This window comes from Coenobita brevimanus, chromosome 13 (genome assembly GCF_032717465.1).
Source record: "Coenobita brevimanus isolate Jiangsu-jjx chromosome 13, ASM3271746v2, whole genome shotgun sequence".
Taxonomy (NCBI): domain Eukaryota; kingdom Metazoa; phylum Arthropoda; class Malacostraca; order Decapoda; family Coenobitidae; genus Coenobita; species Coenobita brevimanus.
Genome location: NC_136966.1, coordinates 41,109,885 through 41,135,473, shown reverse-complemented (window position 1 = coordinate 41,135,473; position 25,589 = coordinate 41,109,885). Strand labels below are relative to the sequence as shown.

The window sequence follows — 25,589 nt, the reverse complement described above, 5'->3', positions numbered from 1 at the left end:
CCTGGAATGTTGATGTGGGGGTTGTATTGAGAATCAGGTGGATCAGGGGAGTGAAATTTAGTGGCTTCATACAGTGCTTTGACTTGTTGACGTAAAATGTTAACAGAGTTAGCCAACCCCTTCACAGTCTCAAAAAGTTGTCAACATCTGTGAACTGTTGTTATTAGCCTTGTCTTGTGTTCTACATGTAGCACATACAGTACGTATGATACACCAACGTTTTGAAGGTCATGAATTGTTTTGAAAACTTTGTATAGGAGCCCACTGCACTCTTTTTGTGCATGGGTCCATAGGCCTACTTTGCAATGATCACATTCTAAGGAGTAAGCATAACCAATTTCATCTTGGCAGGTGCCACATGGAAATCTGACTTTAGTTTTGCCTTAGGGTGACACACCTGACCTTCGTACCTCACCTGTGTTCTGGCTGCCTCTACCTCTTGCCCCAGCCATCTTGGCTTACTGTTTTCAGTTCAGGCATACAGTGTTGGGGTTGATGGATTCAGCAAGGGAGTAGAGTTGGCATAAATCCAGATGATCCAGATGAGGCCACACCACACCACAAACAGCCACAAACAATCGGATATTGCCTATCCCTGATGTAATCTTATTTTCCTTATTTATTGATGGATCCTCTTCATATTTGGAAACACAACGAGAAGTAGCTGGATGGCTGGTAAAAGGAGATACTCCTACCAAGAGTTGAGGTGCCCTTGCTGAACTCTGGACTGAAGCACGTCCATGCTATTCTTGGCTGTACAAAGGGTCGCTTGCATCAGTTTGTATCCTGCTCCCACAGTGGATGCTTGAGCAATTAGCCTCAGAAGAACTGGTACAAGCAAATAAAAATAACCTGTCCTTAAACTCTGAATCACTCCTGCCCGTTGTACTAAGGTGGATAATAGCAGCCTCAGCAGCATGAGTTGGGCAGCATGACTCCCAACAGAGCATATGGCATGACTCCTAGTGTGGATGGGATCTAATACAGTGTGACCTCAGTGACTGGAGACTGAATAGAGAGGCTGCTAGAGACTGAGCAGCATGGAAAGCTGCCATTAGGTGACCAACTCATGCAAGCATGTTGGAGAAAATGAATGAGTGAATCAGTGACATCATTGTGTAACCTGCCTTGTCAGTTTCAATCTATTTCACCACATGGTGAGCTTGCTTTGGCATACAAGACTTGCAGGATTCCTTGCAGGGGCATTTTACAGGTCAGTAGAATCAGGTAGGGTCCTCATAAGAATCTTCTGAATACAGACCCAGAGCAATTATTTGCCACTGACACCATAGTAAAGCTGGGATAAAAGATACTATACATTCCATGATTACTGTCCTGAGTACAGGCTCTTAACCAGGTTGAAAGCCACAACACATCTTCCCCATGCCAGGGCTGTTATTCAGCTATCACAAGAGAGCTAGGAGGAAAAGAGCCTTACTTTTGATACATGATAGAAAATAACAGATCCAACTGGGGGAGGAGTCTATCTATCTATTGCCAGACGCCTCAATCCCGTTTGGGGTGGCCACAAACAAATCGCCTCCATGTCGCCCTGTCCCCCGCCATTTCACTGCCCTGCTCCCAGCTCACACACCACTCTCTCATATAACTCTCCACCCCATCCCTCCATCTCATCCTCGGCCTCCCCCTCCCTCTTCCTCCCTCCACCTTACTCACATACACTCTCTTCATCAGTCTTTCACCCTCCATCCTCTCCACATGGCCAAACCACCTCAGTGTGTTCCTCATAACGCTTCCTATCACATCCACATCCATACCACAATGCTCCTTTATATCCTCATTCATCAGCCTGTCTCTCCATGTGACTCCACAGGCTCCTCCTAAATAACTCATTTCCACTGCTCTCACTCTTGACTTGTGTCCTTCCAACAACGTCCAAGCTTCACTTCCGTACGTTAGAGTTGGTATCACAATACTGTCATGTAGTAACTTTTTCACTTCCATGCTCACTTCCCTGTTTCTTATCACTGCTTTCAAGGAACCAGCAACCTTTCTTCCCTGCTGTACCCTTTCAAGCACTTCACCCTCCAAACCTCCATCCTTACTCATCACACTACCCAAGTACTTAAACATACTCACATTTACCGATTCCTCACCATCCAACCTCGCTGTACATTCACTGACTTCACCTCTCTCAAAGACCATCACTTTACTCTTCCCTACATTCACCTTTAGATTCCGTTTCTTACACACTCTCTCAAACTCATCCACCAAGCCTTGCAGCTCCCCTTCGTCTTCACTCAACAACACAGTATCATCTGCAAACAACAGTACAGAGAGTTTCCAAACACTATCCTCTCTCACCAGGGCCACTCCAACATCCACTACCCTACCTTGTACCTCTTTTATTACCCCATCCATGTACAGATTGAACAACAATGGAGACATGACACATTCCTGTTTCAACCCAACCTTCAAAGAGAAAAATTCACTTAGTTCACCATCCACACGCACTGAAGCCTTAGCACCATCATACATACTCTTCACAGCATTCAACAACTTCCCATCTACTCCATATATTCTTAATACTTTCCACAATCCTTGTCTATCCACCATGTCATATGCTGTCTCCAAATCCATGAAAGCCGCATACAACTTCTTTCCCATCTCTACAAACTTTTCCACTAAAGAGCTAAGAATGAATATCTGACCTACACAACCTCTTCCCTTCCTAAAGCCTCACTGTTCTTCTCCAACTAATTCCTCTGTTCTTTCTCTAACTCTGTCAATAAGTATCCTACCATACACTTTTCCTATTATACTAAGAAGACAAATGCCCCTGTGATTACCACACACTTCTTTTTCCCCTTTTCCTTTGTACAAGGGAATAATTATACCTGACTTCCAATCCTCTGGGACTCTACCTTCCTCCCAGGCCAATCTGCACATCTTCCACATCCATTCTACTACTATCTCTCCCCCATGCTTCAGCATTTCACCACACACTCCATCAATTCCTGGGGCTTTCCCCAATTTAACTTTTTTCATTGATTCCACAACTTCTATCCTACTGATTTCTTCCTGTCTTCTCACCTCCTTCTCCCAGCCACTTATACTTGCATTACTTCCATCCTCTATGTTCAACAGTTCCTTAAAGTGTTCTCTCCATCTGCTCACTTTTTATCCCTTCTCCACTAGTAATTTACCATTTTTATCATTCACTCCCCTACTAACTTCACTTCCAGCCTGTCTTACTCTCTTCACCTCTTTCCAGAACATTTTCTTAGTCCCTCCACTTTACACTCAAATTCCTTCCAAATTCCTCATCCACTCTATTCTTACACTCTCTTACTAATCTTTTCACCTCTCTCTTTCTTTCTACATATAACTCTCTCTTCCGTCTATGACAAAAAAGCTCTACCCCCAAAATCAGAGGACCAGCTGCATGTCTCACTTGAGGGGATCATAAACTCAGGAAAGAAGTAGCATCATCAAAAGGAATGTCCCTAGAAACATGAGGAAACAAGGAAGTAATTAAAGAGAGAAGTCTTTTTAAGTGGCTGCACCATTGGAAGACAAAAGGGAGGGCATGAGGTGCAGGAGACAGAAGCCAAGTTGATAAAGCAGTTTGAACAGACGCTGGTTAAAGCTTAACACAGCACTTGAAGGTGAGGTCTTAAATGATGTCCCCCATATTTGCCTCTTTTTACAGAGGAAATTATACATTTTGTAAGGCTGTGTTTCATACTTGTCTGGATCTATTTTTTTTTTTTTTTTTCCTGACAGCTGCTCTCCAAGCTGAATTGTCACATGATCAAGTCCCCTAGCCCTGAGGTCCCTTTTGCAGGTCCTCATCTCAAGCTTTCCTTGGTTTGTGCACAGAACCTCTACCTGACTCAAGAGATTTACCCAGTTACTCTTACAAATTTTCTCTATATGCCCAAACCATCTACCTATAGACATAAAGTCAATAACACTCTCAGTGTCCATGTGCACAAATTGTTCTATGATTTTACACCTTCATCTTGCCATCCTCACTTCAGCTAATTCAAATCTGCAAGTATCATCATTTACTATGTTTCCCACAGAGCATGACATACCTCACACATGATGCATGCAATTTCTCTCTCAATCATATCACCTAAGCTGCAAAATTCACCAACACAAAGAGTGGGGGAAAATAATAAATATGCATTATTAATAATTCAGTATTTATTACCTGAAAAAATTCATGGAGTACTTTTGATGGATGCTGTTGCTTGCTGCTAGAAAGTGCTTGCAATGATAACTGTCATGACAGTCTAGTACAGTTACTGATTTAGTACAAGAAATACAAGAATGGTGCCAAAATACCCTTTTAACACCCCTATGCCAAGAGAATCTTAATATATTTAAGACAAATACACATGGAAAAAGTACTGCATTATCACAGAGGAAATTGTAACAAAAATTTAAAAAGTTTCACCAATACTTAACTACAGAACAATTCATTACAATGTCAACATGGATAAGGCAATTAATACTGGTATTAGAATTAATTGGTGGCAGTTGGTGATGACCATCATCCACTCATCTGATGCAGTAGTGCCTACTTCTTCCTTCACCTTTACCATTTTATCTCTGTATCAGCCCCCTCTTATCCTATAGTTCTCTCTTTTCTTCCTGTCACATTATTTACTCCTTACCACTTCAGGTGGTACTACATTGAGCATTACAGGGTGAAATGGAGTCTCCTATGGTGCCCCTGCTAACTGGGTGGAGCGATGTGAATGTGACGTCCATCCGGGAACCAAATCTCAGCACTTTTCCCTGTGCCTCACTGTCACAAGGTGCTGTTAACCACAAGAGAATGTAAGTACACTACACGCAACAGCCCTATAGAGTTGGTTGCTTGTCTGTGGTTGATGAATCTGCTCAGTGACAGACTGGGGTTGATCAACAACAACCACTGAATGCATTAATTATGTGGTAAAACTTGATCTGATAATGAAGTACTGTATACGGGATAGAAAGATAATGCATGCTGATGGAAGTAAAACAGGTACAGCACTTTAAATAACTACAGAACATATGTCTTAAAATAATTGATAATGGAATGTAAATACTGTCTTACAGCTATAAGGACTCACAGTTTTAGAAAAAAGGTAAATACCATAGCCTACCAGCTGGATGAAACAACTACCCTATGAAGAAAAGGACATCAATATGATACTAAACTGACAATGTAAAGATGCTTATAGCTCACTGGAAGCTGCCAGAGAGCTAATAATATCATATATTTAGCTAAATGATTATTGCACAGCATACAGCTTGGAGTAAAGACTTACACTGCAGTTACAGATATACAGTACGGTACTGTACTATAAACTTGATGCTGAGCAACACAGTAACAACTCAGTGGCTAGTGTATGTATTAATACTTTACCCTTATTATGAATATTGGCCTGGGAGGAAGGTAGAGTCCCGGAGGATTGGAAGTTAGGTATAATTATTCCCTTCTACAAAGAAAATGGGGAAAGAGAAGTGTGAGGTAGTCATAGGGGCATCTGTCTTCTTAATATAATAGGAAAAGTGTATGGTAGGACACTTATTGACAGAGTTAGAGAAATAACAGAGGAATTAGTTGGAGAAGAACAGGGAGGCTTTAGGAAGGGAAGAGGTTGTGTAGATTAGATATTCATTCTTAGACCTTTAGTGGAAAAGTTTCTAGAGAAGGGAAAGAAGTTGTATGTGGATTTCATGGATTTGGAGAAAGCATATGATAGGGTGGATAGACAAGGATTGTGGAAAGTATTAAGAATATATGGAGTAGATGGGAAGTTGTTGAATGCCGTTAAGAACATGTATGATGGTGCTAAGGCTGCAGTGCGTGTGGAGTGTGAACTGAGTGAATTTTTCTCTTTGAAGGTTGGGTTGAAACAGGGATGTGTCATGTCTCCATGGTTGTTCAATCTGTACATGGATGGGGTAATAAAAGAGGTACAAGGTAGGGTAGTGGATGTTGGAGTGGCCCTGGTGAGAGAGGGTAGTGTTTGGAAACTCCCTGTACTGTTGTTTGCAGATGATACTGTGTTGTTGAGTGAAGACGAAGGAGAGCTGCAAGGCTCGGTGGATGAGTTTGGGAGAGCGTGTAAGAAACGGAATCTAAAGGTGAATGTAGGGAAGAGTAAAGTGATGGTCTTTGAGAGAGATGAAGTCAGTGAATGTACAGCGAGGTTGGATGGTGAAGAATTGGAAAATGTGAGTACGTTTAAGTACTTGGGTAGTGTGATGAGTAAGGATTGAGGTTTGGAGGGTGAAGTGCTTGAAAGGGTACAGCACGGAAGAAAGGTTGCTGGTTCCTTGAAAGCAGTGATAAGAAGCAGGGAAGTGAGCATGGAAGTGAAAATTTTACTGCATGACAGTATTGTAATATCAGATCGTAAGGAAGTGAAACTTGGATGTTGTTGGAAGGACACAATTCAAGAGTGAGAGCAGTGGAAATGAGTTATTTAAGAGGAGCCTGTGGAGTCACATGGAGAGAAAGGCTGACAAATGAGAATATAAAGGAGCGTTGTGGTGTGGATGTGGATGTGATAGAAAGCGTTAGGAAAAATACACTGAGGTGGTTTGGCCATGTGGAGAGGATGGAGGGTGAAAGACTGAGGAAGAGAGTGTATGTGAGTCAGGGGTGGAGGGGGGAAGAGGGAGGGGGAGGCCGAGGATGAGATGGAGGGATGGGGTAGAGAGGTATATGAGAGAGGGGGGTGTGAGTTAGAAGCGGGGCAGTGAAATGGCGGGGGACAGGGCGACGTGGAGGTGATTTGTTTGTGGCCACCCCGAACGGGATTGAGGTGTCTGGCAATAGACAGACAGATAGATAGATGAATATTTAACAATACTGCAGTAATAAAGTACTGTATATGATAATTTCATTATTTCCTCCTCATCATATGTACATGCAACCCAATGATCAGAGATCTGCATTAACTTTTTCATCACTCCTGGTATGCTTAGATGCTAATCTGGCCCATTCTAGATGGTTTTAGTCAGCTGAGAGAAATCACTTTCAGATAAAAGGTTACTATGGAAAGGCTGCTTGTAAAGAAGGAGTTAGACTCTATTGCTATCAATCTTTTTAGCACAATGGCATCCTTTTATTTTGTTTTGACTACTACCAAAGGATTACTAATTTCATCTAATCTAAAAATGATGACATGTTTCCCCATACTGAGGGGCCATGATACAGTTGATGTCTTCTATGGTATGGAAGCAAAACTAGATGCCAAAACCAGCTTGATCATTTCACAACAGATGTTGGCTGTTAGGACAAAGAGAAATTTGATATGCATAATAAGATTTGTAACAATGTGAGACAGTCAGCTTGTATTTTGATTCCATGTGTAGTCACTCAGAAGGATCATCAACTAACTGTACTTTGGACACAGTATTCCCTGCCTAAGAGTGATGACTGAGTGGCAGCTACCAAGTTTGTGACATTTCACACTCATGGCAGTATCTCCTAAGTATTTTATTCAGCTAAAATGTGGACTATAAAAGTATAACAATAACTAATGAGAAAAATCATGTAATACGGTAACAAGCAAAAATAGCCAGTACTATAGAGTATCCATCCATCCATCCACCATCCACTCCTATGTTGTCCCACAAGCAGCGTAGCAATCCGGGGTTAGGTAAGTTGGCCCTGACATTTAAGATGAGTGTGACCAGCCTCACTCATCACTGAGTAGCATTATGTGAGCAATAAACCCCAACCACCCTTTGGATATAAACCTGCACAGGCTCAATCTGACTGGAATGCCTTAATTACCCACTAAACCATCAGGCGCCATAATTTGGTTATACTTGTATGGTTACCACCCAGCACAGTGAATGGTTTCGTGGTGTACAGGAAACCATTTGGCTTGTCACTCAGTGCAGAGTCACCCACAGGCAGAAGGAAGAATAAAGAATGAAGGAAAGAAAGACAGAAGAGCAAGTGTAAAGTCACCTGTAGGCAGAAGGACAAGGAAAGAATGAAGGAAAGAAAGACAGAAGAAGATGGAAGGAAAGAAGGATGGAGGAGAGAAAAGGGCAGACACCCGAGAGCAGCACTACATCGAGTGAGTGGATGGTGAGCACCCCCACCTAACACAACATATAACAAAAAGTTACAGTTTATTAAAGAAGATTCCCATAATTACCTGCTTACCAACAAACCATAATAAAAAATAAAAATACATACTGTGCTGCACAACAATTTGGTACGTCAAATGGCTACATAAATTACTCTTGTGACACCAGTGTATAAAATGACTAGCATTAAAAAATTGCCATCAAAACTTACATACCAGTTTAAAAAAAAAAAGTGTGATATTTCTGCTCACAAGCTCTCCAGACTAATATTCCACCAACAGACAATTACTGATGATTGCTGCTGCTGTGTCCCCAGGCTCACCAGAATGTGAATCCTGTGGACTGCAGGCTGAAACTGCTTTTCTCATGGAGTTCATTATCATCCTCTTATGACAGAAAGAGAGTTCAGGGATTTTATACCAATGTCAATGCATAAAGGCATCCCTCTCCAGGAATTATGTGGTAATAATACAAAATTTTGTTCTTGCAGATACTGATAATTGTTCTTGAACTATATATAGTGTCCAATTAGCCTCCTGCTACACAAATTTTGTTGTTAAGTCCACCCTAAATTGCACAAAAATCCACTGTTACCTGTGACACCAATTCATAAGTGTCCTCATTTTACAATAACGTACCAGTCATAGAGACGCAGTGATATTTTAGGACACATCTTTGACCTCTAACAAGGACTACCTTTATACACCTTGATGCAGGGTGTCTTCAATATCAGACAGAGATATGTTCCTCAACATGACAACTTTTTCCATGCATTTGGTACTAAAACAAGGGAGGAAATAAGCAATTACACAATGACAATTTCCTGTAATTTATCATGGACTTAAATTGTAAATAATGGCAACAAAGGTAACATATAAGGACACTGCAAAATGCTATCCTTCATGATTCTACAGTAGAACAAGACCCAACATACAGACACATTATGCACAGCCATGAACAAGTACACATGTGACATCCTGAACACAACTTGAGCCATATTGAACACAACTTGGGACATCTTGAACACAGTTTGGCTGAGCTCTCACTGAAGGATCTTGAAGAAATACTCCACCTGTGAAAAGGATAAACAATAATAACAGCTCATCTCACATTACCCACCACTCTCTCAAAGTGCAAAGGCCCAAAGCTAAGATACCATAAACCTAACTCTAGAACAGTGGATCCCATACTTTTTCTCATTATCCAATTCCAACAGGCACCTGATAGTCTCACTTGGAGTGACAGTATTGCACAGGATAATCATCAATTTTATAAAGCCACCAAGGGAAGGAGGTTGATTCTATCTATCTATCTATCTATCTACTGCCAGATGCCTTAATCCCATGAGAGGTGGCCAAAAACAAATTGCCTCCATGTCGCCATGTCCCCCGCCATTTCACTGCCCTGCTCCCAGCTTACACACCTCTCTCTCATAAATATATATATATATATCTCCACTCCATCCCTCCACCTCATCTTTGGCCTCCCCTTCCCTCTACCCCACTCCACCTCACTCATATACACTCTCTTCGTCAGTCTCTCACTCTCCATCCTCTCCACATGGCAAAACCACATCAGTGTGTTTATCCTAATGCTTCCTATCACATGCACATCCACACCACAAGGCTCCTTCACTTCCTTATTTGTCAGTCTGGCTCTCCATGTGACTCCACATGTTCCTCTCAAATAACTCTTACTCTTGACTTGTGTCCCTCCAACAACGTCCAAGCTTCACTTCCATACATTAAAGTTGGTATCATAATACTGTCATGTAGTAACTTTTTCACTTCCATGCTCACCTCCCTGTTTCTTATCACTGCTTTCAAGGAACCAGCAACCTTTCTTCCTTGTTGTACCCTATCAAGCACTTCTCTCTCTAAACTTCCATCCTTACTTATCACACTACCCAAGTACTTAAATGCACTCACGTTTTCCATTTCCTCCTCATCCAACCTCACTGTACATTCACTGACTTGACTTCTCTAAGACCATAACTTTACTCTTCCCTACAGTCACCTTCAGATTCCATTTCTCACACACTCTCCCAAACTCATCCACCAAACCTTGCAGCTCCCCTTCGTCTTCACTTAACAACACAAGTTGATTCCCTATCCCTAAATGTACTGAATTACAGTAGCCTAGCCTCAGGTTCTTACACCTTTAAGGAGGTAATATAAAATTAGCTTTTTTTTTTATGTACTATATCTCTTTCATTCCATACATTCAACAGATGAATCTTATATACAAAGGCATTTGTATGATTATGAGATAAAGCTTACTAAAAAGAAAATGGACTGCTGAACACCTGAATATCTAATTTTTTTTATCTGTGCTCTTAACTCTTACATGCATGCAACTTTTTCCATGGCATGACTTAACAATCATGTTAATATCCTTAGCCAAAATGAGTACAGGTCAACAACAAGATACAGTATGTTTATGTGACTGCCCTTTCCCCTCTTACCTCCTTCTTTCTTTCCTTCCTCTACTGTCTTTCTTTCCTTCATTCTTTCCTCTTCCTTCTGTCTACGGGTTACTCTACATTGAGTGACAAGCCACATGGTTTCCTGTACACCAGGAAACCATTTACTATGCTGGGTGGTAACCATATAACCAAATTATGGCACTTGGTGATTTACTGGGTAATTGGGGCACTCCAACCAGATTAAGCCTGTGTAGGCTTATATCCAAGGGGTGGTTGAGGATACTGCTCACATAATGCCACTCAGGGATGAATGAGGCTAGTCACTCTCATCTTAAATGTCAGGACCAACTTCCCTAGCCCCAGGCTCCTATGCTCCTCATGTGGCAACACGGGATTAGATGATGTATGTATGTATGATAAAGGAGTAATGCAAAAGCAAAACTGAGATAGTAACTATTGACTTCTTGTTTAAAAAAAAAAGAAAAACAATACTATGTTAAAAATTTAAAAAATGGAATATGCAAAAGTTCAAAATGCTACAATATATATCTACAAATGCTACACTAAGTACAATGCAATAATTACTGGTGCTATGAAATAAATTTAATGAGAAAAAGGAAAAAAGGCTTAAATTAATGTAAGGCAACTACAAATTGGTCTCTGAGACGGACATTCAATTTGCTGCTTGATCCTGATTCTCCCCATGACAACATGCAACCATTTAATTTATAACCCAGGTCCCTATTTCCGTTCCACGTATGAATATGCCAGGGTAAACAAAACCTGGTCTTGAGGAATTCCAGATAACACGGAAGCTGAACTCCGGACTGCTTGGCTGTTGTAAGTGCTTTTTTTTTTTTCTTTCTTTCTTTTTTTTTTTTTTTTTTTTTTTTTTATGCGAGGAAGAAGGAACCAAAGGCCATGAGCCCGCAGTAACAGTTCCCTTACACTTCCTGTACACCAATGTCACCCATCATTAAAAATGTGAACACATCTATACCCAGCTTTCCACTGCACATATAACCCTTTAGCCTGAGCACATAATTTTTATTTATTCTTGTTATCATGGCACTTGAAGCCCTCTCATGTAACTTCAAAAATGGACTCCCATGGGAGATGTGGTATGCTGATGATTTGGTGCTGACTGCAGAGCAGTGTTCTGGAGTTGAAGTCGATGTCGGAGTCAGAGTTGTGGAGTCATCTGTTTTTGGTTGGAGCTGGAGTCAGAGTCAAAGTAAGTAAAATTCCTATGACTCTGAATCTGAGCTTTTTGGTTCTGAAATGGTATTAATCATATCTTTTCAATATTTTATTCAGTTTACTTTACAACCATATATACCGGTTTATTTGCTATTATGCAAGCACTATAAGCAGAGGATTTAAAATGAAGATTTATGAACTGATTCTATAAAAATTCATGAATATTATTCATTTGGGAGAGGAGGCGGCTGAATTAGTAGAGAGGTGGCCTGCAGTCCTAACGGACCCAGGATCGAATCCCAGCTGGGTCAGGGAACAGTTTATGGATTTGAATTTCATAAAAGCACACTTTACTGATCTACCAGAAGACCCGTCGAGATGTTGTAAAAATACCTCCGCTCATACCAGTACGGAACACCAGTCCTGTATGAGACAGCCCTAGCATGTATTCAATATGGATGGTGGGTGTTAGCGCTGAAGTGGTGACATGTGGAGGTGTGTAGAGGACTACTGGGCCTTGGGATAGGCTCTAAAGCCTTTGTCCAGTGTGGGCCACATTAAGAATAAATAAATAAATAAATAAAAAATTACCTACATCAAGTCCATGTGCTGTATTATTAGTACAATACATACTTAAATGGGAGTTGGAGTCAGGGTCGCAGTCAGAGTCGGAGTCAGGAAATATTATCAATGACTCCACAACACTGTTGCAGGGAATGAAAGTGAGGTGGAAGAAAGATTTAGGAAGTGGAAAGATGGTGTGGAGCACAAAGGTTTAGGAGTACAGTATATGCAGATAAAACAAAAGTGACGGTATCTAGGGCTGGTGGCAGTAGTGTCAAAGAAGAGGGAGAGTGGCCATGTGCATTTTGCCACAAGGGTGTGGGAAGTAATTCCATCTTTTGCTGAGTTTGTGATAAGTGGGTACATATGAGCTGTAGTGGTATTAGAGGCAGACTGTGAGATAATGCTGATTTCGTGTCTGTGGTGTGTCGGGGAGAGCATGTGGAGATTGTCAGGCATGAAAGGACTGACCTTGCTGATGAGTCTCTTGAGTGTGTGGAAGAGTACTGTTATTTGGGGGACACTGTAGGTGCTGAAGGTGGGGCTGGAGCTTGCTCTGTGGCTACAGTGAAGAGTGGTTGGAAGAGGTTCAGGGAGCTGTTGCCTTTCCTGACACTGATAGGGATCTCCCTCTGTGCTAAGGGATCTTTGTATGCAGCATGCATTAGGAGTGTAATGCTGTATGGTAGTGAGACCTGGGCAGTAAAGGAAGAGGATATTCACAGGCTCAAATGAAGAAATGAATGATTAGGTGGACGTGCAGTGCATCCTTGAGTGAGAGGCCAGGGGGGCTGGCTTTATGAAGGAAAAGTTTAGAGGTAGGATGGGACTGGGGTTCTTTGGTGTTCTGATGAGAAGAGGTAGATTGAGATGGTCTGGGCATGTGGATAGGATGAGGGACGATAATTGGGTACAGAAAGTGAGAAGTGTTAACGTTAGGGATAGCGTTGCGAGAGGTAGGCCGAAATGTACCTGGGACGGGGTAATTGAGTGCAACCTCAGGGATAAGCGACTGAATAGGGAAGCTGCCAGAGATCGAGCAGCATGGGGAGCTGCCATTATGTGACCAAGACCGACACCTGCAAGCATGTTGGAGCCTTTAACAACGAAACGAAACGAAACAACTTCCAGGCAAGTGGATTAAGCTTGGGATACATTTTCAAATTGGATGGGGTAGACATACCCATCATTAACCAAATATACAAATGCAATCCATGAGTTCAACACACTGGAGATGTTGTGATGATGTCACAGTTTTGTGAATAACAAACAACATGATATCATAATTTGTATGGCATGGGATGCGGTGTTACACTATGCATATGAAGCCTGTCCAAAAAGAAACCAAACTTTTTAAATGGCACATCAAATAGCCAGCATGGTGTGATGATGACAAAGCACTGTGTAGTGACTTTGAGTTCAATCTAACACTAGCTACATCACACCACGACACTTAGTCATTGAGGTACATGTGCTTGAGTGAACGTATGTTTAGTGCACTTCCAAATTTCTTCTATCTTCTATCATCTGAAACAGCCAACTTTTAGGGTGGATTTAAACTTTGAGGGGGGGGGGGAGTGCAGCGACCAAATCCAGAGAGCAGGGCAGCTGGGAGACTCTTCTCATGCATCACCAATAAGTCACGGATAAGGAGCGACACATGAGCAGGTGCACTATCATGATGCAGCAACCAGGTTTAGTTTATCCACACCTCTGGCCTCTTCCTTCTCAATGCCTCCCTCAATTGCTTCAGGACATCCAAGTAAAACTCTTTATTGACTGTCTGACCACATGGAACAAATTCATGATGTGTAATACCCTTCCAATCAAAAGAGACAATCAACATCGCCTTCATACTTGAGCAGCTATGATGTGCTTTTTTTGGTCATGGTGATGATGTTCCAACCCACCACAACAACTTTTTTTCTTTTTTAATACAAGGAAGGAGGAACCAATGGCCAGGAGCTCACAAACCATTCCTTCCAAGAAAAAAACAAAAATACAACAGAGAGCCAAATTCAGGATCTGTTCATTTCGAGATGCATGGACACACGGCATTTGAAAGACTGGAGATCATAGGAAGTAGGAAATACAGACAGAGGGAGACAGTTCCAGAGTTGACCTGTTATATATAAGAAGGACTCTGGCTTTGAAATGAGTACAGAGAAAGTAGAAAGATACAGACAAGAATTTGCCATCAGTTGCCTCAGACATCGGAGTCTCAATGCGGTGATGATAAGTTTAAGAAGAAGGGTGGTGTTCAACAGAGAGAAAATTAAAGGATGGGCCACAAATGTTGCAGAAATGAACAAGAAGTAAGCTGGACAGTGGTTCCATGCATCTCACTTGGCCATCACCAGGAGACGGGTGGACAGTGGGGGCTTTTATGTCCCCCCCTCCCCTGGACTCTGAGGCTAGGTGCTGAGATGCCATTTTTCTAAATTTACAAAAGGACGTGTGGTGTGTTATGTGCATATAATTTGGTGTGCAGTTGCAGGAAATCATAATGGAGAGTATGCTGGCCCACTATCTCTGTTACTGAAACACTGAAAAAGTTCAGCAAATGGGGATGGTCAGAAGCTACTCCTGAGTGCTGAAGAAATGGGAGCTCCAGCTCTCCCGTCATCAGCTTTCCATCCACCTTGGGAGTACTGCCCTGTTCAACTGGTGTTAAAGTCTACTCACCCCCCCCCCATGTGTGTGTGTGTGCGTCCATGCATACGTGTGTTTAATAATTGGGCCAAATTACACACACACCAGGCACAAAAATTCCCACACAGAATACTACAATACTCACTTCTAATGGACCATCCTCTGGAAGGTCTGAGCAGTGTAATGCATTCTTCACCCGGTCCTCCCCAAATTTAGCTCGTAAACTATTTGGTCGCAGCTCTCGTGCTACAGCCTGGGGGTTTAAACACAAATTAAAACTCATAAATGATGAACAACTATTTGCAATAAAGGTAGTCCTCAATATTAATGTGGGACAACTTTAAAAATACTGTACTACTACCTTTTCCACATAACTGTGGAGAGGAGCATTCCTGTCGTGCCACCATTGCCCTTGGTGGATAAGACAAATGCGCCTCCTGCCTGGAAACAAAACCTCCTCATCTTGCCCTGCGTCCCATGAGGAGGAGACCCCGGTCCAGCTTCTGAAGGAGTCATCTCCCACATGAGGGAAGCTGCTCCCTACACCATTTTTTTACACAAGGAATGACTCTCCAGCAGTTGCTTCCCTGCTTCTCAAACTAGGCTGCAGACAATGAAAGCAATCCTGGGCCCCAAACATGATGCATATGCCCTGTTTGCTCCCAAAATAACACAAGTGCAAGATGAACACATGGATCTGTTCAATGCATTTCTTGCAGAGAATGAATTCACATCACAATCACTAAACTAACAAGTGAAAACATTATAAGTAAAACAATTCCTTCATGACCATGATACAGCACTCACGCAAGAAACAAAACTCACATACACAACAGACTAAAAAAATCAAACACTAGTCGAACATCTGCAAAGACAGAACTGAGGGTCATGTAAGGAGGACTCTTACATACATTCAATCATCAATCTTCTACAAAGACATGACACAAACAACACAATCACTTTCCCAGAATGACACAACATTAGAATATTAATCACTCCACATTCAATCATCAATCTTCTACAAAGACATGACACAAGCAACACAATCACTTTCCCAGAATGACACAACATTAGAATATTAATCACTCCACATTCAATCATCAATCTTCTACAAAGACATGACACAAGCAACACAATCACTTTCCCAGAATGACACAATATTAGAATATTAATCACTCCATGTTAGATCTGGTTACAAACATGAAATCAACATTTTTAACATTCACATTCCCCAACACTTCCAATGCTGTACCAGAGCAATACAACCCTCAACTCCTCCCTTTAACCCCTGAAAGACGGGTGTCCACACATGCAGTCACACATGTGGACATCCCCCACCCTACTCCAACTGCCATCCCCACCCCCCCACCACCACCCCTAACCTCCCCACCACCACCATTCAAACCACCCCCCACCCCCAACCCCAACCACCCCCTTCCCCCCACCATAACGCACCCATCAATTAAGCCCGTCCTGAGCATATGTCACGCTCTTCCGAGCCTCATCTTTTAGGGGATAACACAGACAACTAACTCTGTTACAGCTGGGGACTTCTATGCTAAAAACACTGCCTGATAAAAACACAGTCAAAACAACCACTGAGGCCTTGGCACTGCATCACAACTCAACAACTTGTACATTCTCAATGATACCCAACAATACACCCTCATCCCACACCAGCCAAACCACACCCTCTCCTCCACAGACCACATTCTATTTGCCAACACTTGCACTCACCACAATCTGGAGAACAGAGCCCAAACTCACTAAAGATCATCTCCCCATCATAATCACCATAGGAATCAACTCAAAATCAGAGCAATTATGTTTCATATACACAAACTGCAAGAAAGCAGACTGGACAAAATTCACTGAAGGTGGAGAACAACACTTCGGCACACTAAACAACACATCCATCACCAATATTGAGAAACACATTCAGAAGTTCGACAGTATCATACTCGATGTAGACAAACACCACATTCCACACAGCAACAGAAGACATTACTGTACAAGCAAAACTACATCTGAGACTGCCAACCTCATAAAACAATGCACCTCAAACACAACCCCCCCCCACACACACACTCATATACACAATTACAAGGCTCCAAGATCTAGACACTGAGATCAACAACAAACTTAGAACAAAGAAAACACAAAACTGGAAGGCCTTTGTAACAACACTTAGTCACTCCACAGGTCCCTCTCGGCCCTACAAAATACTTATAAGCATCGCTGAACCATAAGTAACTCCAAGACTCATACTGCTGCCACCTCCAACACCCAACACATCACTTCCTACACAGAACATGCAAACATACTCATGAACCATTACACAAACATTAGTCATCAACACGCACTGAGTCTGAAAAACAATCCTCTCAACATAGGCAGTCCTTTCCAATCTACCAGAATGAAACCCCTTTCAATCCAGAACCGACATGTAACATTATCAAGAGACCAAAAGACTATAAGCACAGGATTGGATGACATCAGCAACCTGCACCTGAAAGTTAGGACCACATGGCAACCTGGTCCTCAAAAATATCAGCAACTGCTCGTGCATACATTGTAGCATTCTCAATATTTGGAAACAATGCAAACATGGAACAACTTATCACTATACTTACATCAAACAAGGACCCAACACACTCATCTTTGTATTGACCCATAACACTATTTAGTGCACCATCCATAATAACTTAAAAGTCTATTCTCAAATAAGTCACACCCAATGTCCAGCTTGCTCCTAAACACAAATTTAGACCACTACACTCCGCCAACACTTCACTGACTGATTTCATACAACAAGCAACTGACAGCAATCTTATTGTGCGACACACACAATGCATACTTCACACATTAATAATGCCTTCGATGCAATCCCCTGGTGCAAATTAATCTCCAGGACACAAAATACAAACAAGATGAACAACACTAAATGCTGGCTTGCCATTTTTTTACAACATATGGTACACGAGCACATCACAATTCATGGCAAGTTAACACAAACACAAAATTTCCCTGACAGAGTTGCAAAAGGGTCCATTCTCTCACCCACACTCTTCAACTTATACATGCATTGCAATCCCACACCCCAGTCATCCACAAATACTACCTCATATGCAAATGACATCACCATAACCACTCACCACAATACAGACACACTTGGCACTCTGCAACAGACTTACCTCAACACACTGCAGATTTGGGTTGAGGATAACAGGCTGACAATCATCCCAGCCAAATCAACCACCCCATTCATCGTTAGAAGCAAATATGAACACAGGTACTGTACTTCCCTCACATTGCAATTAACATGTGCATATGCCTCACACACCCTCCACTAAGATCCGTGGAGTGATACTTGACACTGGACTCACTTTCAAGGACCACATACAATACATTATGAGATGGTACATCCCTAGATTCAGTGCACCCAGGGCATTTACATGGGCAGACTTTGGGCAACGAAAAGAAACACTCTACTTACTCTGCAAACAATACATTAGATCAATGATGTCCTATGCCTCCCTGGCATGGGCTCCCATCCAATCTAATACTCACTACAACACCTAGTAAACCATACTGTACAGAATAATGCCCAATGCATCACCAATGGCTTCATCAAAACTACTTCCACAGCTCACTTAGAAACTAAAGTCCTCCCTGTGACAAACTACCCTGATATATGAGGCACACACTTCTATGCAGCAGCCTGTGCCAGTATCCAAGACCTTTGTCATTACATGACAAGAACACACAGCATACCTAGGCACATAAAACAATCACTACACAAACCCTCTACAACAACATCCTCCTCCAGACAATCCAACACCAGCAATGAAGAAACACCTACATACTTACTTCATGTGCACAGCAATACAACACCTCAATCAGAACACTATATTATAAAACACCTACATACTTACTTCATGTACATGACAATTCAACACTTCAGTCAGAATACTAAATTACAAGCCATGCCTCCTTACACCAACTGGAGGTATCTTTAAACAGATATGATCAAGTTCATCCAGCTAGGCTTAGATCAGAACAACATCCAGCCTTCCTCAGCTACTGCACCAGCTATGATTTGGGTTGGATGGAATCGCTGATTACGCATGTCCTGGTTGTAGAATAGGCTACACAACACAACAGACATGCAATGGAGCACTTTACAGCATATGCCACACTTAGACACAGACACAACATCAACATTTTAGGGAATGTTTGGGACAACTCCGTAAGGGCAGTTACTTACATGCAGTCAACAAGCCTGCTTGATCAGACAGACAGGGGTTGAGCAACAACAATAAACAACACATAATTGTTACTGTATACCTTGTATTAGGAAAACTGGAAAATCAATATCACTGGTAATAATGATACCTTATTAGGAAGCTTTTTTTTTTTTTTTTTCTGAGGTCTTCAGAGCACAATAGTACTGTATTTCAATGGATGACTTAGAGCAATGACTTAATGCATTAAAACTTTTTAAGTTGTCTATGTCTGTAAGCCTGTTTCCAAACCTTTCACATACTACAAACTGGGTCTATTTCCACATCGACATGTATGTTGACAAAACTTAAGTGGAATACAGTAAACTCTCAATTATTAGTTGTCACAATATCTGGACCAACGCAATATATGGCACTGTTGGCTCAGCTCTATTAAAGCAATATCCAGTGAAATTATTCAACATCCGGCACCGAAACGGGAGGTAACCAGTGGTTCTATGCAATATCCGGCAACAAGGCATATCACCCGGCCTTTACGCGGTAGCCAACTAGCACCTGGGAAAACTCTGTAACACACCAGCCAATCAGAATTCACTGGAGGAGCGGCCCACCCAGCATGCCGAGCCTACCATCGCTGTCTCATTTTCTCCCTTGGATCTTGTTCAATGAAGACATATCTATGCACTCTGCTCTTTAAACCCTAGTGCTAAGATTTACTTTGTGGCCTCCCATGCCTCACTTGTTCCTGTTGCAAAGCTTGTGGCCTCTCAGTGTTTCATATCCTAGTGCTCTACTGTGATCCTGAAATTACTCAACACATAATTCCTGGTACCAGATCACACAGGATGAAGTGCTCTTTACTGTACAGTACTGCATGGTGTCCAACTCTACCCTCCATTGATGGCAACACCAGGAGAGTACTGTACATAGTACACTATGTACAGGTGATCCCCAATGTATGATCTATTAATCTTGATCAGATTATGTTCTGAGAAACTGGTTGTAAGTGGAATTTTTTTTGTCTAAAATGCATTTTATAAACCTAACCAAACAAACATCACAGCCTAGCCAAGCCTACCTTAAACGTGCCTAGAACTCTTAAATTAACTTACAGTTAGGCAAAATCATTAACACAAAGCCTATTTTATAATAAAGTGTTGCATATCTCATGTTATTTATAGAATACTGTACTAAGACTGTTGATTGTGAAAGTCTAACTTCACGTGTGATGGCCATTACAGGCTGGTTCCAGGACAATTCCCTGTCAGGACGATTCGCTGTCACAACAAAAACAGGACAAGTTGCCGTGTAGACAATTCGCTGTCAGACAATTCCCCATCAAACATGGACGATTCCCCTTCAGTAGGCAGAGAATCTCAAACTTACATATTTATGTACACGTAACATGTGTAGGTTATTCGTATAATTTTAATGTTTATCACCCATTCACTTAAAGTTATCACACAATTAAATACGTGTTAATGTCTCGTATGTAGCCTACTGTTAAACGATGAAAGTTATTGTACATCGTTTGATTTGTGTTTCAATATTGTATTTTTTCCATTAATACCAACCACCTGATGCCACATCTTATATTTATCATAAACACAATAAACTATCATCACTTTTATGACTCATACAACTCAAAAAACTACTAAACTCACTAAGTAAATTGATATGTAAATAAATAACGGGGAATCTTCCTGATGTGGAATTGTCCCAGAACCTAAGGGCTTGCCGCCTTCATGCTGGGCAACTGAAGTTTCATCTCAAGAGTAACTGCCTTCCTCTTTTCACCTGTAGCAGGAAAGACAGATGGGCATTTCACAGACATGATGGATAAACAAAACACAATGTAGATACAGGGGGATATCCTAAAAAACGCTGGCTACACAGAACACTATAGCGTATGGTTTGTTTACACTAGTGATCGGGGGGCAGACTGGGAGATGGGCTGAGTGGCTTGCTGCCAGCATCTTGCAAGAGTACTGTACCGGTACCACATATCACTAGCCCAGGAAAAGATCAAAATTCAAACTTCCAAGTACGGTTTCTACCTTCATAAAGTAAAAAATATGTAAGTCAACTGTTCATAAAATGGGGACTGCCTGGACTGTATTACTGTACTGTATCAATACTGCACAGTATTGTATTTTATGTTTAATTTTCATCTTTTACTCGTGGTAGAGTTTTTAAGATAGAGGGTCAAGAAAAGCAAAATGAATAAACCAGATGAAAATGGCACACTCTTCAATGGCAGAAAATGTGTGTAATCAGTATGATTTTCTACCTAATGTACCGACTCTAACCACCAATGAGCTTGCAATATCTTACCATATCTTGGCAAGTCCATTCTGTTAAATACTATTCATAAAAACATAGAAAAATAAACTAAGAAAATATATCTTGAGCATATACAGGTGAACTGATGATTAAGAAAGAAGTGTTGTACAGTAGAATTATCACGACTTCCTTCGCAGTGCTTTGCCTAAGACACAAGTATTTCCAGGCCTGCTGTTGACTATTCGGTAGGAGGTGTAGCACTCATCTACTCGGTAGCACTTGCAAACATTTCTCTCAGACTCAGACCTGACCTCATTCTCATTTGAATTTATGGAAGTATTAATAAATTTCCATCAGAATACCTTTAGAATTGCATCTGTCTATCGACCAGGTCATCCACGCACAGAACGAAGTTTTATGGAGGAGTTTGGGCAGTTTTATGAAGTGTTAGGAGGACTTCTTCTTAGAGATGATTTCAATCATTGGGTTGACAGTCCGCAGTCAAAACTATTTTCTTCAGAATTTCTTGAGCTGATCATCCAGAATAATTTTTTCAATCATGCGAGTGATCCTACTCATGTCTTGGGACATGTCCTTAACTTGGTCTTGTCCCCAGTTGATTGCAGGCACGTATCAGATGTGGCGGTTGACTCAGGTGACCCCCTCATCTCTGATCATGCTCTGCTCACTTTTAGTTTTGATATCCCAAAATCCCCTTCCTATAAAAAGGTCATCAGGTTCAGAAATTACTGGAACGTTGACCGCCATATGGTGTGTCGTGAAACTGATCAACGTTTAAACTGTACTGATTCTTAAAATTTTTCTTCTGATGATTTGGTTGATATATATAACAATAAGCTTGGGTCAATTTTTGATCATTATTGTCCTGCAGTGGTAAAAACAATCATTGTACGTGATACTTCTCCGTGGTATGGTCCATCCACTAATTCTTCGTGTAGACAACATAGAACGGAAGAACGTGAGTGGCGCTTGAAAAGGACCAAATTAACTCGTTTGCATTATGTTTCTGCGTGAACAGCGGTTGCCCACAGTGTAAAAGCCCAGAAGGCACAGTATTATCAAAATACAGTAAAGTTGATTCATGTGTGGTGATAAAAAAAAACTATGCAGTTGTGAACAATTTGGTTGGTCAGAAGCATGTAACTGTTAAACCAACTTCTGTATCTGATGCCCAATTGGCTTCTGATTTTGCTTCATTTTTTACAACCAAGATATCTCACATAAACAATGATTTAGACAACAGTTCTAGTGAAGAGTACTCAGTTGACTTCCAATCACGGTGCACTGGGAGTCATTTGCTTTCAACATTTCATCCTATCTATCTATCTATCTATTGCCAGACGCCTCAATCCCGTTCGGGGTGGCCACAAACAAATCGCCTCTACGTCGCCCTGTCCCCCGCCATTTCATTGCCCTGCTCCCAACTCACACCCCCCTCTCTCATATAACTCTCCACCCCATCCCTCCATCTCATCCTCGGCCTCCCCCTCTCTCTTCCCCCCTCCACCTCACTCACATACACTCTCTTCATCAGTCTTTCACCCTCCATCCTCTCCATATGGCCAAACCATCTCAGTGTATTCCTCGTAACGGTTCCTATCACATCCACATCCACACCACAACACTCCTTTATATCCTCATTTGTCAGCCTGTCTCTCCATGTGACTCCACAGGCTCCTCTTAAATAACTCATTTCCACTGCTCTCACTCTTGACTTGTGTCCTTCCAGCAACGTCCAAGCTTCACTTCCATACGTTTGAGTTGGTATCACAATACTGTCATGTAGTAACTTTTTCACTTCCATGCTCACTTCCCTGCTTCTTATCACTGCTTTCAAGGAACCAGCAACCTTTCCTCCCTGCTGTACCCTTTCAAGCACTTCACTCTCCAAACCTCCATCCTTATTCATCACACTACCCAAGTACTTAAACATACAGTACTCACATTTTCATCCACCGGATGTTAATCAAGTTCAACGTTATATCAGAGAACTTAACAAAACATTTTGCCCACTCAATCCATGTAACTTGTCACAACTGCCTTATGTGTATGAGCACACAGCAGACTTTAACCCCCCCCATCCCAACGTTTTCTGGGCAGTGGTACGCCCCAGTCCCGACATTTCTGAACCTTTTCTTTTTGGCTCAAACATCCGCTTTTGGTGAGAAACATCGAAAATTCATAGAGAAATCGCTCACCTGAGGATTAAAATACTCAATCCAGGTAGGAGTTCCTCCTTACCTTACAGGGTTTTCTATCAGGCTGGCTGCAAAGAAAACGAGTTCTGTGGGAGGATAATTATTCCAAACCACTCATAAACGGTATTTATTTATTTTTTTGGTACGAATTTATATGTAGTATGAGAGTATATTGGTTTTCAAACGGTAATATAGGCATTATAAGCATTGTTTCACTCACTAACTCATCACCATTCCTGACCTTTTTTTGCCACATTACCTGATCATCATTTCTGATTGTTTCTTCCTCTAATGCTGTGTAAACTTTGTCCTCCACATTGTCATCGATTGGGGAATCACTCAGGCCCTGTATGTCTTTATTGGCCAGGTCACTGGTAACAGGTGAATTGCCGAGACAATGGCGTGCAGGAGGGGGGTGGGGGAGAGGTTATGTGGTGTAAGGCATTGTCCCTGCTTGGGATCTTGTAGAGGAATAGAGGAAGCTGTCCCGTGTATACGTGCCAAAAATCACTCGCGAAAATTAAAAATTGTGCAAATTAGGGACCTTGCAATGTTTTCATTCATTCATTCATTGCCAGACGCCATGTATCCCAGATGGGGTGGCCAAGGGCTTAGAGTTAATTGTTTTACAGGGAGGGGCACTAATCCTCCACCAACCCCACTTGACACGTCTCCGGGATATGAGTGCACATCATGTGAGGACATGAATTCACGTCTCCGGGGTGCGGCGGGTTAACTGCAACATAATAAATAGATGTTTCTTAATAATTTTGTGCAGTCTAAGAAATGTACCTTGCTTAAGTGCCTATTAAGAAACCTGGCCTTGATGTCAGAAGCATGACAAATTATCATCCTGTCTCTAACCCGTCTTTCTTATCCAAGATTACTGAGCTTGCCATATTTGATAAAATTTACCACTAATGGAACATAACAGAGTTGTTCCTGTTGTTCAATCAGCATACAGAAAATACCATTCAACTGAAACTGCATTAACAAAGATTCATAGTGACTTGGTAGCAAACACCTATGGTGGGATGTCCTCTCTCTTAGTTCTGTTGGATCTGTCTGCAGCTTTTGATACAGTAGATCATAATCTATTGCTGGATGATCTGTATTTTTATCATGTTCATGATAGTGCTCTTTTGCTTCTTAAGTCATATCTGTCAGACAGATCTCAGAGGGTGGTTGTTGATTACGCTAGCTCTGATTCTGCTCCCCCTCTATTCGGGGTCCCTTAAGGATCAGTTTTGGGACCAATTCTATTTACTATCTACACGAGTAGTTTATCATCTTTACTCAGTACTCACAACGTGTCCTATCATTTTTATGCTGACGACACCCAGCTCTATGTTAATATGTCGGATATCAACGATACTGACTAAACTCGAATCTCTATTGTCTGATATTAAGATTTGGATGCCAAGGAGGAAACTAAAGCTGAATGATGGTAAAACTGAGATCATCAGAGGAAACAGAAGGGATGATGACACTGATAATACCCTGGCTTTGCATTGGCGTGTCACAGCTTCATTCAGTCAGTTCTGTTCGAAATCTGGGTGTTTATTTTAATTTAAAGTTAAATTACAAGGAACATATTGATCAAGTTGTCAGAGGGTGTAACTTGCATATCAGAAATCTGTACTCTGTGAGAAAAATCCTGAATAGATGTTGCCTCTTAACATTGGTCCATGCAGTGGTCTTGTGCTGATTATTGTAATTCACTGTGAATCGGTCTTCCAAATAATACACTGTACTAACAAAAGTTCAGTCTGTGTTGAACAGGGCAGCATGGCTTATCTTTGGTCTCCCTCCGAGAACCTCGACTACCCCGTTTCTAACTGAGCAGCACTGGTTACCAGTAAAGGCTTGAACTGAATTTACATTGTGTCTTATTACATTCAAGGTTCTTAAGTTAGGTGAACTGAA

At 41.6% G+C, this 25,589-nt stretch overlaps 1 protein-coding gene across 1 annotated transcript in view; it reads right to left on the bottom strand.

The window, feature by feature from the left end:
* Positions 1-9,079: 9,079 nt before the first annotated feature.
* nmdyn-D7 (nucleoside diphosphate kinase homolog 7) overlaps positions 9,080-25,589 on the bottom strand; it is a 165,490-nt gene continuing 148,980 nt past the window's right edge. Inside the window, exons 9-10 of the mRNA XM_080285223.1 lie at positions 15,063-15,170; positions 9,080-9,148 (exon numbers count right to left, since the gene is read on the bottom strand). Of these exons, the coding sequence (XP_080141349.1) occupies positions 9,119-9,148; positions 15,063-15,170 (138 nt within the window). The 3' untranslated portion in view covers positions 9,080-9,118. The remainder of the gene's footprint in view (positions 9,149-15,062; positions 15,171-25,589) is intronic.